This window comes from Pinus tabuliformis, chromosome J (assembly GCF_031772625.1).
Source record: "Pinus tabuliformis cultivar Carrire ecotype Pingquan chromosome J, CPIR1, whole genome shotgun sequence".
NCBI classification, from domain to species: domain Eukaryota; kingdom Viridiplantae; phylum Streptophyta; class Pinopsida; order Pinales; family Pinaceae; genus Pinus; species Pinus tabuliformis.
The window spans coordinates 1,243,324,241-1,243,339,280 of NC_142295.1; the positions used below are offsets into that span (position 1 = coordinate 1,243,324,241).

At 37.1% G+C, this 15,040-nt stretch overlaps 2 protein-coding genes across 3 annotated transcripts in view; one reads left to right on the forward strand and one right to left on the reverse strand.

Moving 5' to 3' along the window:
* The window catches only part of LOC149231700 (uncharacterized), a 192,150-nt gene that overhangs the window by 167,187 nt on the left and 9,923 nt on the right, over positions 1-15,040 (forward strand). The window lies entirely within an intron of this gene.
* Positions 11,731-14,005, reverse strand: LOC149231701 (uncharacterized). Its single transcript, XM_089376889.1, has 2 exons — positions 12,909-14,005; positions 11,731-12,804 (listed from the first exon to the last, which is right to left on the reverse strand). The coding sequence occupies exons 1-2, from the start codon at positions 13,998-14,000 to the stop codon at positions 11,731-11,733; spliced, it is 2,166 nt and encodes a 721-aa protein (XP_089233015.1). The 5' UTR covers positions 14,001-14,005.

Here is a 15,040-nt window from a genome sequence, read left to right on the forward strand (position 1 = left end):
TTGAGCTATTGCATGATGGACTTCAGTTAGAACTCATGTGGTTGAGTTTGGTGGAGTTGATTGAGGAGTTGATGGAGTTGTGTTCAGTTTGACTTGGTTGAACTAGTTGTATTTAGTCTAACTGCAAATACACTAGTGATGAGTGATGTGAATTAATTATTAATTAATTCACTAATTATTAACTCATAAATCAACTAAAGAATACATCAGTTAACTCAGTGCATGGACAGTTCAGTGGAGACAAGTGTTAGAGGTGGAGACTACTATCAGTTGTGACTATAGCTGTGCATGAGATTTGCACAATCAATGGATTGAGTATTGCCAATGAGGATTGCGTGGTTCAGCCAAGGAAATACGAGTTTGGATCAGCCATACTCATCTATTCTCATGCAGGATTGCACAGTGGAGGCAGGCAAGCAGCGGAGGAGATTTGAACCTGTGATTGATTCAGATCTGAGCTAGTTTGTGTGTAACAGGTGGAGATAGTACTGAGTACTTGTGAGGAGTATTGTACTATGTATTGTTACATGTTCTCAATCAATATAATATACAGATAGTTGGGGGTTTTCAGCTGTATGCTTTCCCCGTGATATACTGTGTTGATATGTGTGATTGATGCTTCAATGTGCGCATGCGATTGTTTCTGAATACTGCAAATTGATGATCAATAGTAGAGGAGGTTATGTATTATGCATGCATTCCGCAATAGTGTATAATCAGGATAATCTCTGTGAATAAGTGTCATATTATTCAAAATTTCTACACTCCTTTAGGTAGACTTGTTGAATGTAGGTTGACTTGAGTTCTTTGCTTCGGTTGGCTTCTTTTGATGGTGCCACATGCTTGGAGGAGACTTGACATGGCTTGGAGATGTTTTCTTTGACTCTAATACATAAGTATACCTATAGTAACATGCCCTTAAGGTCTTCAACATAATTCTTTTGACTCTTTGACTCACGTATATCACTTTAACATGTGCTAGACCTATTTCAATGAGCAAGAAACTCATTGACAAATATAATAAAAATAATATTTCTTTTCTTGAATAAATACAAATATTAAAAGTACATTTATGAAGACCGAACCTAGTTACATTTCCTTCAACAATCAGAGCCATGTGAACCTTTGGACGTTATTCGCTGCACAATATGCCATTAAGTGTACGTCCTAAATTCATTGAGCAGTTAAGTAAAATTTAAGAATCGTTTCAGCAATTAAAAAAATCATGCGCAAAAATTACAGCCTGTCTAAAGGAAGAATATATTGACATGAAAGGAACTAGCATTAAAGAATGTTCGAACCAAGGAAATGTTGTTGAACATGTTCCTCAAGGTGACATAGATAAGACTGTTGAAGAAGATGACAAAACTGATGTTGCAAGCTAGGAAATCGTGGGTTCTGATCTAGTTAAGTCGAATTCCAATATAGTTGATTTGCAGCAGACAAGGGAGGATTACAGGGATGAATTGGGGATTGATCAAGAGACCCCTGAAACTAACAACAATGTAGATACCAAATCTTGTGAACTTGATGATGCCCCTAAGGAAGTTAGAGCATGTGAAACTAATTCTATCGAAAACAGGGCAATTGCTTTTATTACCAATGACAATCCTACTCTGGTATCATCTATGGATGATAATGAGAGACTCCAATTCAATTTAAAGAGAACCACAAAGGTGGGAGCGAGAATGGTGACAGTAACACCAGAGCAACCAATTCGTGAGGAAGAACGAGACAACATCAATGCATATAGTTCTTCAAAGACAAAAATACAAGGATTTGTCTTTGATGCTCACTCCTTATTTTGTCAAGATGCTATTCATGACCAGCTTGTTTAGGTAACAAGAAGTTCTGTGAGATTGATTTTGTTGGCCATTGGAGGAAGTCAATGTATCTATTTGGAAATTGGAGAAAGAACATTAACAAAAGTGAAAATTTACTTGAAAAATTCTAAAATGGACGTAGATGATGATATTCCTGATGAATATGTTGGTATTCTGGTTCAAGAATTCACTTATGGTCTAATTTGCCTGGATGTTAAAGAAGACCCAACTCAGGTTCTTTATAACCATAGGACACTAGAGAGGATTTGGGACACGAAACACGATGCCGTGAACCCATACACTTGTCAGCCCTTCAACATTAACAATTCATCCCTCATTCCAAGCTGAGGCAACAGATGCGCCAATACATCCTTAACAACCCAACGCTCAGTCTAACGTTAGGTCTCGAGGTTATTCCAGACTACACTCAAGTCTTGAGCACCAGAGAGATGAAGGATCTCTTCAATGAATTGGGTTTTCATTGCCAAAACCTTTTAGATTCTCATAGTCCAATTTCAAACCTGGATGAAGACAACAAGTATTGGAAGAATCTGTGGCAGAAATTGAATCTGATCCATCTTTATTGCCAGTATAGTGAAGAAAACAAGGAGACTTTTTGGTCAATCAAGGGATACGAATACTTGTTCCAGGTAGTTGACGAACCCCTACTTTCTTTATGCCATCAGTATTACTCTTCATGTGAGTATGCAAAGGAAGTGTGCATAGAATTGGCCAAAATCGTGGATCTCATTGTTTTAGAAGACAAAGATCTAATTTCCTTACCCAAAAATTGTGTGCATGCCTTTGCATGAATTCTCTCCGATCTTGTAGTGTCAGAATATTTGAAAATGTTGATCAGAGTATGAAGTAGAGATGGATTGGAGAGAGTTAAGGTAGATAGGCTGAATGCCACAGTAGGGGAATTGAAATTTATCATTCAATCATGACTCCAAGTGCCAATTGCCAGCCAAATCCTTTCAACCAATCAAAACCTGTTGCTGGCTAAGGGCAATAGTACCCAACAATTTAAGGGCATAGAGGACCCCAACGTTCCGCTTTCTTCATTGGGTATCGGGAAACCCTGTTGGGAGCTTTGGCAAAAAGATGACCATGGATGATATGATTGCTAGACAGGTGATAATTGAGCGCCAGGAGAAACCCCATCATGTCTCTGCCTCATTTATAGAGATGTTGCCAATGTCTTACAGCTATTTGTGAATGAAAATCTTGCATTTGCTGTCAAGAGAGGAGGGTTTATGTATGGAACAGTGAGTGAGGATGGTGAGGTTGCTATCAATTTCATTCATGAACCTCCCTATTAGGGAATTGAGGACAACTGGTTACTATTCAAATATCAAGATGAGGAGAGTTGGTTTTATTTTCACTTAGATTATGAGTCAGGAAAAGACTATCGTCGTGCCTCGTCGCCCCGCTATCCTATCTACCCCCAGTGCTTGTGCTCTGGCACCTTTGTACTGACCACAGTAGACAACCCTCCCTCCACCTTCTGCCATCACACTAACTCTTTCGACTGACCCCTACCACGATTCAACGCGCCGGCTTCGTCGTCCCTACCACTGCACTGTGACCATGATCCTCCAACCGCAGCACAACAACCACATCCCATCGTGCCCCTCCGTTTCGTATTGTGCGGTCAACTTTCAAATCAATCACCAATTCTCCACTTCTCGTCGAGCCGCCATACAACATGTTGTCGATTAATTTGCCCCCACAACCCGACATTCCAGTGCACGTTCAACAGTCACAATTACACGGTCAACAATCACGATTAGTTATTTCCGCCAGTCTGCTTCTAATTATAAATTATAAAGTATATAATAACAATTATAATAATTATAATTATAATTATTATATAATTAATTATTAAAAAAATTATATATATATATATATATATATATATAAGAAAAGAGAAAAAGAAAAAAGAAGAAAACCCTAATTCCAAGGGAATATTACTAACGAGCTATACGTGCCGAGAAGATTGACGAATTATACATATTGAGATGACAAAAGGTGAAAGAAAATCGTCAGCATTAAAGCTTTGAGGACAAAGCTTTTGAAGGAAGGGGCAATGTTACGAATATAAATTATATAAAATAAAATGAATATAAATAAATATAAATAATAAATAATAAATAATCAAAATAATGATTATTTTAAATAGTCATTAGTTAAGTGAAAAGGTATGTCTAAAAGACATGCCCAATCATTAAAGGACACCTACCTAGGTATATAAGCAGGGCCTCATTGTAACATCCATCATCCTTGTACATTTCATATATTAATAAAATATTATTTGTAAATACAAAGCACAAACACTCTTAAGTTGTATTGCTTCAAGCCTTCATAACTGATTATAATGAACCCAAAACAGATATATACTAGGCAGTCAAGCTTGGTTAATGTGATAATGTAACAATAGAAGATCTTGAACTTGGTTAGGTCTTGATTATAGTCCACATTAGCCCATTCAATTTCCTTCAACAGGGTTTCCAATCACTGTGGCTAGCATCCTTCTTCATGTTGCCTATCATGACTACCTGTAACTTGATTTGCTGTGGGAATAAGGCCTAATGGCTCCTCTAACTAGCCCAAAATAGGCCTGCGGTCCTCCTGTAATTACTTCAAGGCTTGTGGCCTATCCAAACAGGGAGAAAACTACTCAAGCCATCCACCAATATGCCTTGGCCTGCCCCTGTTGCATTACGAACCCATCAAATCCCACAAACAGACCTCCAAACAACCCTTAGCTACCTCGGCCTTGACCTCCTTGTGCTGCGGCTGCCATAGAAGATGATACCTTTGAGTTTGATGCCCATACGGTGTGTCTAATGAGGATGGAGGACACCTATATATATAACAATTTGTCCTTATGGAGGTGAAGCCAACCTTGACACTTGGAGGCAAATTTGAATTTCAAATTTTCAATTTTCCCACCTTAATAAGATCATGTCTTGTAGAATTTCTTTTAAATAAATAAATATTTTTCCTTATCCAAATTCGGTGATCTTTAGGTCGATTTTGGTCCTCTCGAAAAGAGGAATTCAATGCCACAATTATCTTCCCCAAAGGAGTTGTCCAAAGTGGAATTTGGCCCTAGTTGTCAATTTTAGCACTCCCTCTCAACTAGGGAGAATTCCACCTGACAAACCATCAGCCATTGGGACTGATGTCGAGGGATGATTCTGTGGAGGGTCACTGCTACAAAGAAACTTGGGAGACAGAAAATGACCGATGAAACCACTTGTAGGAGGGGATGAATGCAGGGTTTTTGAAAGGGGGTAAATGGTAGATGGAGAGAAGTATTCCAACAAGGAGACAGGAAGCAACTTAGAGCAGATTGTGGGGGGGTCGAGGGATGAGAAAACCCGGGGCCCCAATCAAGAACAAGGAGTAGGGCTATTTCGAACATGATTTGCTTGAGAAGCAGTGAGAGCAAGATATGATTGCCAGTCATAATTGTGAGATGTCGAGGATGGAGTACCAGCATCCTAAGGATCTTCCCGGAGCCCAGAGCCTGACAACCTAAAATATAGATCTTTAGAAACCTAATAACTTCCGAAGATGTCCAACTTGCATAGAGGTACGCAGCTAGAGATAGGTAACAGAGGGGAAGTGCCTAGTGATAGAGGATTCTTCCAGATCTAGATCTCCTTTAAAGAGTCTCCAAATAATCTATTTGTTCCCCTCCATGACTTGGATATCAGTAAGGATGAATCATCATCCAACCTGGGGAACTGACTTGCATGGGATTTGTAGATGCGTGGCACCATCTTCATTTGTTCTAACTTCTATTTGCTGGGTGAATTTATTTACTTGTGCATTGTGTGGAACATTTGCTGCATCTAGTGGCACCATATCCTCTGTTTGGGAATTGGGGTAGCACCTACAGCGCAATTGACCACTTGCTTGATTGCTGGTATGGGCAATATGTTGGTGCTCTGTCTAATCATTGAGTAATAATACGTCTACAACAATATTATGATTGTATGGAATCACTGGTTGGTTTTCCTTGGTCAGTAGCTTGATTGGATTGCTGATATCCCCATGTTCCATTTGAATACTTTGTAACTGCTACAACACACAACACAATTAGCTTGGATAGTTGCTTGCAAGCTACAACCATGCATCCTCCAAGTCCGTGCATTTGGCATTTACGTCCAACCATCTTCATACAAATGATTAATTATATTTACTGAACGTCTCATGGTTGTGGTGATGGCAATGGCAAGAACAAAGCACCACACATCTTGTTTACTGCTTGACTAAATGTAAATTTTGGGTAGATGTGTGTTTATCAATCACTCGGTTTGAACATTTGATATAGAATATGGTTTACCAATAGCATTCTCTTATTCAGGGTTGTGGGGGAGCGCGCCCCCCTTCTCGCTCCCGCTCCCAATTGGCGCTCCCGAAAACGCTCCCAAGGAGGGAGCGTTTTTGGGAGCATGCTCCCTAAAAAAAAACGCTCCTTGCCTTTTCGGGAGTGTTTTCGGGAGCATTTAGCCTTTTTTGCAAAAAAACATTTGCAATAATGTTCCAAATGCAATTTTTTTTCAGAGAAACAAATAAGTTTTGAGTGGGGCAGCTTAATGATCAAGCCTATGGCCCTAGTATTGATATGCGATTCATGGTAATGTTAAATTCTTAAAGTAAAAGTGACATTCTCCTTAATGAAGATTAAGGAGGATGTCACTTTTACTTAAATTTTTAACATTACCATGAAATGACTCAGGATGTTTGAGAGTGGTTCTGACCTCATTGGATTTCATATGGAAACGTAGAATTTTAGATTTCATTCAAAATCCAGGAGACTTATCAATTTTTCAGGATTTCAAGATTGGGGGATTGCAATGTTTCCATTGAATTTTGTCATGTATTAGGGTATGGAACTTGTATTTAATCAAGAGCACCAATCCCTCTATGTGCCTTGATGTTAGTGACATTGGTTGTCGAACTCCTTTATCATGACCCTCCTAAAAGTGTATGCATCACTCAAACAAAATCTTGACTTGACTTGCTATGCTTTTTCCATCTTATGTTAATGCTTAGAGGGTGATGTTCATGACAAAAATCCCTATACAGATACAGAGGTAATGACAAAGATACCTCTGGATATTATGTTTAGAGGGTGATATTAATGACAAAGATCCTGATTTTCCAACAAGACTAAAAAAATTAGACATTTCTCGTGGTGGCAAGAGGTCCAAGCATAAGCAATAGATAATAGATTTACTTGTCTTTTCTAGTTTCTAGTAGTTTTTATAGCTATTGACTCTTTCATATTTATTATGATATTTTTTTAAACAATATATTATGACAATTTAAGTTTGAAGTTGGCAATTATAACTCATTATTAATTAATTATGAATATGATACTTCATGAAAGTTGAAAGTTGTTTCATTTTATAACATTTCATTTCATGTTAGATATTATTTGTTGTAATGGTTACACTTAGCTTACAAGTACAAGTTCGGTGATCAATGATGATAAATGTTATATATTGAATTTTGAAAGCTTGAAACTTTAAGATTTATGAATCATGAGACTCAATATGTTGTATGCTACTATGTTACTAACTTGTGGACGTGGTTGATGAAGATTAGAACTTCTAGATGATTGTTGTTATATGGTTCAATCTATGCTTTTTTTTATGTTTTTTTATATCTAATTCATCATTCTACATGTTTTTGTTGACAAATATGTATCAAAATATAATATATATATATATATATATATATATATCTATATCTATATCTATATCTATATCTATATCTATATCTATATATATATATATATATATATATATATATAAAACGCTCTGGGATTCACTCCCAAACCGGGAGCTTCTGAAAATGTCGCTCCCGCACCCGTTTTCGCTCCCGCTCCCTGCTCCCAAGTAACACTGCTCTTATTAATTGATATGCTCATTTGATTACTTATTGTGTACGCACTGTGTGCTATCATAGAAGTGTCCACACTTGCAATCAAAGTGTCCTTCGAGCTCTTTCACTCTGTCAGTTACCAATAGCCCTCAACAAGGCAACATATGAATACCCATTGTGTTAAAATTGGCAACTAGGGCCAAACTCCATGTGGGTCACCTTATTTATGGCTGCTGATATTTTTCCTAGATTCCTCTCATCGAGAGGTGTAGGATTGATCTAAAGATCATCTGATTTCGACAAGTATTTATGGAGATATGAATTTATTTCTAATTACTTGACAAATTGTCAAGGTCGGCCAGCAGCTAAGTGTGTGGCACACATGCCCAACGTTTCATATAAATAGAAGAGAGGTTGAGTCATTTGCAACTCATCTCATCACTCATCTTCTCTCTCTCCTACGCATCAAAGAAGCCTCTCTCTCTCTCTCACGCATGTGGCTGGAAAAGAAGACGCAGTAGGGCAAGGCAGACGCAGGAAGAAGGATGCAGGGACTGCAGGTCATCTCTTTGACCAACATTGACCAAGCGTTGATCATCTAGGAGTGCGGATTTGGTGTGGTTGCCTCTCCTAGGTAGGACACAGATTTTGGCACGAAAATCGAGGTGATTTGACCTCTGGTTTGACTGGTGTTGACTGCCCTAGTTTGGGGCAGCAAGTTGACTTCAGTCAACTGCAGTTTGACTACGTTTTCAGGGCTGTTCAAGGGCTGTTTCTTCAGGCTGTTCGAGGGTTAGCTGACCAGAAATTGACCAAACATATTGGAGGTCAATTTCCACTCGTTTGACCAAGTTTGACTTTGCTGATCTAGGGTTTGCTGCTGCTGATATAAAATTACAGAATTCTGATTTTGTACTATTTCTCTCTGCTGAACTATTGAAGATAAAAGAAGATTTGATCAAAGGGTTTCCCCGCATTGGGGTTTGTCCTTGGCTAGCTGCCACATCTTGTGTCTCTTGTCTTGGCTTGTTTTCTGTCGATCATTTAATGTTCTATTTGCACTTTACTTTATGTATATGTGATTGCTAATTTGTGGGTAATAAGAAGAAAAATAAGTAAACTGCTCTAAGCATAGAACATACCATAATTTAACACATTGTAAATGTATTATAGTTATAGTGATGCAAATGAGGATGAATAGAGATTGCGTATTCAAACAAACAGAATTGCAGAGTGTACTTGAATCTGTTGTTGGGCATTGGCCTTGGCACCAAAACCAAATAGGCTGAGCAGTGAAACCAGATTTGCACAAAACTATTTCATTCAATGGTAATGAATTCAAATTGAAGAAGCTTGATCTCAGATTGAGAGCAATTGTAGGGACTTTTACATCTTTTATTCCGCTGTAAAGATCTGTGTTGGTAAAATGGACAGACCATAGGCCTACCATTTATGGATGAGCCTGCAGGTAACCCTTGTTATCTCGTAGTTCCAATGTGCCGGTTGCATTCAAGCAGAATGCATACAGATGGTTGGTGAATGCTTCCTTTGCATCCATTTTCCATAGCCTGTTTAACATATTGTAAGTGTTTCAAGTCACTTTTGGATTTATGTTATGTTCTTAGATGACTTGATATGATGAACTCTGGTGTTGCATTTTCAGTTTTGAAAATTACTTTATATTAGTGAATTTTCTGCTTGCTGAATCCTATAACATGTGTGAATACTTCAATCACAAGTATGGATCTGAATTATATGGGTGTCTAACTTGGAAAATGGATGCCATTTGTGAAAAATAGCTCTTCTGAGCATCTTAGTAGGTGATAATAGACAGAAAGGACGCTGTGAAACTCAAGCATCCACTACAATGAAAAGAGTGAAAAAAGCAATGGAAGTTATGTTCAATCCCTGAAAACAAGTCTTAGGCACATGACATCTATAAAAAACAGGTGTGTTGAAAGTTGAAACATGATCCCATTCTTACTCTCCACTTTGTGCACATTTTGTGAGACAGAGCCCCCAAGGATTGCCAGAGTTTAGAGAAAATGGAAATCTTGAGGCAGTGCCTCTTTCCATCTTACTTCAACTGCCTTCAGTAATGGAGGCATTTGGGATGTCAGTTGTTGAAGGTAATGCCTCTTTCCATCTTCAAATCATATTTGAAAAATAAAAACATCATATTTGATTCAAAACCCACCAAGAGGCACTGCAGACCCCATCTCACCAATCCCTAAACAAAGAAGAAATGAAAACAAACAACTAAATCCAAAAAACAAAGCAATCCTTGCCATGACTGGGTGGAGATGGAACAACAGCACTTTCGGGATCTGTCCATTGACCTTCAAGACCAAGACAAAATTCTGTAGCAATACAGGCGCTGTAACTTGATAGAGACTGAAAGAAGATCATGGTCTATGAACCTAACACTTCTTTAAAATGCCTCCTAACGGGGAGACCATGCAATCATGATTTTGATAATACATGGCCAAGAACTGAAACAACCTACCAATGCATATCTCATACCTGGCAAAAGAATAGATGTTTTACCAAGAACTACAGCCAAATACAAAACAAAACTGTGCTGGCCAAAGACCATGAGGGAGCTTGAAGATTGGCACCTAGATAGAAACTGCTGCACCAAACACATGAAACTGCCTCAAAAGTTTTGGCAACTGGATCTCAAATGACAAAACATGCAATGAGGGATAGATTGCAGAAGCTGCTAGACATAAAGAACAAAAAGCAGTTGAAAACATAGCCAAACCTAGTTGCACTCTAGGCAACCTGTTTAGGACTCCCCCACAGTTGGAAATTAACAAATTGCAATGGCAGATTCACAGCAAAGCTTCAAGAAATGACATTCAGAACCAAGCAGGATCAGGAGCAGCCTGGAGGCTGTCCTTATTATTGAAAAAAATAACTTCTTACTTTAGAAACAGTTAAACTAATCTGACACTTTAAGTCTGCTCCTCTCTTGTGGATGGGTTTATTCTTTTTATGTTTTGTTAAGATTGGCATCTAGGGCCAAATTCCACCTTGGGACAGCTCATATGATGGAGATGATTATTTCATTGGATTCCTCTTTTCAAGAGGTCCAAGTTTGATATAAAGATCATCTCATTCAGACAAGCAGAAGTGGAATATTGAATTTATTCTCTCTCATGCACAAATTGTAAAGGTCAGCCTCTGTCAAATGTAGGGTCAAGAAGCCCAATGGATGTGTCTCCTCACCCTCAACAAATTGTATAAATAGGAGTGACCTCTCTCCTCATTTGGACATCACTCACTCACACATCATTCTCTTTATCCACATCAGATTGGTTCGTACAGCTTGGGATCTTCTTTCTCTCTCACATGTGTGGCAAGGAGGCTGAAAATTTCAGAGACTAAGAGCAGGCTGAAATTCCAGATTGCAGACCAGCGTTGGCCAAGGATAGTTTGACCTGTTTTGACTGCAGTTTCTTGGGCAGAATTCTGATTTCTTGAGGCCGTATTTGCTGGCACAAAAACCGAGGCATTTGGAGCAGTTTGACCTGTGTTGACCACAAGCATTGACTGAAGTTTGACTGAGTTTGACTGAGGCTGTATGGACTGTTTTGAATTGACTTTGCCCCTTCTTGGAGGCCAAGTTGACTAACTTTGACCGAGCTGCAAAGGATAAGTTTTGTTGCTGATTTGACGAGCGTTGACTTTTTGGTTAGGGCTGAAGCTAAGTTACCAGGATACGGATACGGATACGGATCCGGATCCGGATACGGATACGGATCCGTTGGATTTTTGAAAAGCCAGGATCCGGATACGGCGAGGATACGGCGAGTACAAAAATATATAATAATATTTTTTAAAATTTTAAAAAATACATTTGATGTTTAAAATCAAAACCATTCATGAATCACATCAATGATAACTCATAATGCATTATGAGTTCTCAATAGTAGTAAAAACAAAATGAATGTTTCATCAATGATCACTTTATTAATATGATAATATAGAGTAGGTGTGTCTACATATCATGAAATGGGTCTACATCATCATCATCTACATATTGCAACTCTACATCATGAATAGACGATCGTGCGCCAGGAATGTTAAAAGTTGTTGCAGAAGTAGGAAGTGGTTGTGTAGCATCCTCAAGTAGATTAAGGTGAGTCATGGCATTCAATGTCATGTTCAAGTCAGATATCTCAGGTTCCACATCCCACATCCTATTTGGACCTTTTTTATACTCTGAAGTAGAATGTGATAGAAGGCGAAGGTTGGAATGGACATATACAAGATCCTCAGCCTTTGCTGCTCCCAATCTGTTTCTCTTTACCGAATGGATGAAGCCATATGTACTCCAGTTCCTCTCAGCGGATGAGGAACTGGCAACCTGCGATAACAACCTCGTGGCTAGAGTTGAGAGATAAGTGCTATCTCCACCATGAAAGCCCCACCAAGTAATAGGATCCATATGGCCTCGATCATCCATGGCTATTGGATCTGAAAAGATCCCAGTGGATTGTACAAATGCTCCAAATTCATCACGCACATCCTTTGCAATTCCAACTTCCCTATAGATTTTCCTCAAAGCTGTCTTATATCCCTGTACCACTTCAGAATCTCTGTTTGGTGCTGCTCTACCAGGTAAAGACAATATTTTGGAATGGTAATATTTGGGGTGTAGAGCATACGCCAAAAGGTGTAATGGTGTGGTCATTTTGTTCCACCTTTTTGTAACTATGTCTTTCACTTCATTGTAAAATACTTCAGAGGGGTCATTCTCACTTGCCTTGATAATTTCCCGTATTTTCTCCAACATACTATCTATGTTTTCATAGACTTCCCCCAAGCAAGGCATATCTGTGTCAAATGCCCTAATCATGGTTAGAATTGGTTCTGTGAACTGCAAAAGGTATTGGACCTTGTCCCACCATGCATCATCAAGAATGATATACTTTATTCTTTGTCCTCTATCAGAAGTTGAAGTCCTCCATGATTCCCAAAGAGGGTCAATGACCATTGCCTGTAATGCTTGTCTGACCTCCAAAAGCCTCTTTATGACTAAAGTGTGGGAAGCAAAACGAGTTTCGGCAACCTACATAAACATATTGAAAAGTAAAATCTTAAATCAGACATAAAATAAATTGAACATTAAAATTGAGAACTCATAATGCATAACATTGATTAAAATTGGAGTACCTTTAGTAGCTCCAACTTTGCAAAACTCCGATATATGGCTTGGGACATTGAGTGATTCGTGATAAACATTTGGATCTCCTTTGATGCTACATATATTTCATTGATCCACTCAATTTCACCAATCTTGGCTAGCATAAGGTTCAATGAATGCACTGCACATGGAGTCCAAAATATGTGATTGTATTGACTCTCCACAATCAGGCCCGCTGCTCTACAAACCTTTGCATTGTCTGTGATAACTTGGACAACATTTTGTGATCCCACACTTTCTATTGCATCAATAAGAATTGTCGAGATGAATGTTGCATCTTTTTCCACTCCACTGCAATCAATGGCCTTCAAAAACATTGCTCCTTGGGGACAAATTGCAATAACATTAATTAAAGGGCGATTTCTTTGGTCTCTCCATCCATCAGAAACAATGGACACCCCTGTTTCTGCCCATGTATCACGGATTGATTGTAATTGTCTATCCACAAATTTTCTTTCTGATGTTAACAAAGTGGTGCGTACCTTTTCATACCCGGGGCTCTTGTATCCTTTTGGTGCTTCATTAACTGCTTTAATCATTTGTTGCCAATAAGGAGAGCGCACCAAATTGAATGCTAGTCCATTTGCATAGATGCAACGAGCAACATGCTCATCTGCAACTTCTCTACCCTGGTTATTGAATGCTGCTTCAAGAGGTCCTAGAGTAGGCCTTTTATTACTTGTGAGAGCTGGTGTAGATGGCAAGGACGACTTGGTTGTAGAGGCTTGCACAGGGAGTTTTCCCTTGCTGAATTTCCTATCAGCAGCATCTTGCAAAGATGCATAAAACTTAACTTTTGCAGGACTCAAACCTGTCCCAGGTTGGCCATTTGGACCATTTGGACCATTGCATACTAACACACCTGTGTTAGTTTGCCCAGTGAGATGGGCCTTCACCCTAGTGTATGAGCCATTTCGAATGCTATTGCATTCACTACATCTCCATTTGTACGAACCACCACCAGAGTTTTTGCCAAGAATTTCCACATACTGCCATAAAGGAGATCTTGGATCTTTATTGACATTTATTCCTTCACTAGATTCATGTTGTAATGGTTCCATGTTTATCACACCTGCGATGATAACCAAATATAAATTAATAAAATTGTCATTCTCAAAACAAAATTCTAAAGTGGTACAGGGCGAAATAAAATTTAAAAAAATATAAAATTCTAAATTATTATTTTATAATAAATAATTTTAAAATTTAAATTTAAATAAATAACTAATTAAATTATTAATATTAATAATTATATATATACATAATTTAAAATTTTAAAAACTTATAAAATTTTAAAAAATATAAAATTCTAAATTATTATTTTATAATAAATAATTTTAAAATTTAAATTTAAATAAATAACTAATTAAATTATTAATATTATATATATACATAATTTAAAATTTTAAAAACTTATAAAGTTATAAAGATATAAATATTAATAAAAAAAAAACAATACACATTCTAAATAATTGATATAAAATTATTATAATTATTAAAATAAAATTATAAAGTTCACATAAACAATTCTAAAGTATATAAAGTTTAAACATAAACAATTATAAAGTATAAACATAAACAATTATAAAGTATATAAAGTTTAAACAATTATAAAGTATAAACATAAACAATTATAAAGTATATAAAGTTTAAACAATTATAAAGTATATAAAGTTTAAACATAAACAATTATAAAGTATATAAAGTTTAAACATAAACTAAAACTATACTACGTTACCGGATAAAGGGCAAAGACTAAACTGGGCATCAAATAAACTATAAACAAAAAATATTTTTTAATTTTTATATTAATATAGTTTACGGCCCACGGGCCATTTAATTTTTATTTATAAAAAAAATATTTTAAATTTTAAATTTTAACCATATCATATGAACCGTGAACGTTATATAATATATATGTTATAAGTTATAACCTACGCATATTTTATATAACCTATTTTATATAAGTTAACTGAACCGTGAAAAAATTTAAAAATTAAAATATAACCTACGCACATTTTATAATTTATAAAATAAAACCTACGGGCGCATATCATATTATAACGTAATGTTATAAAAATAAAAAAAATTAAATAACACC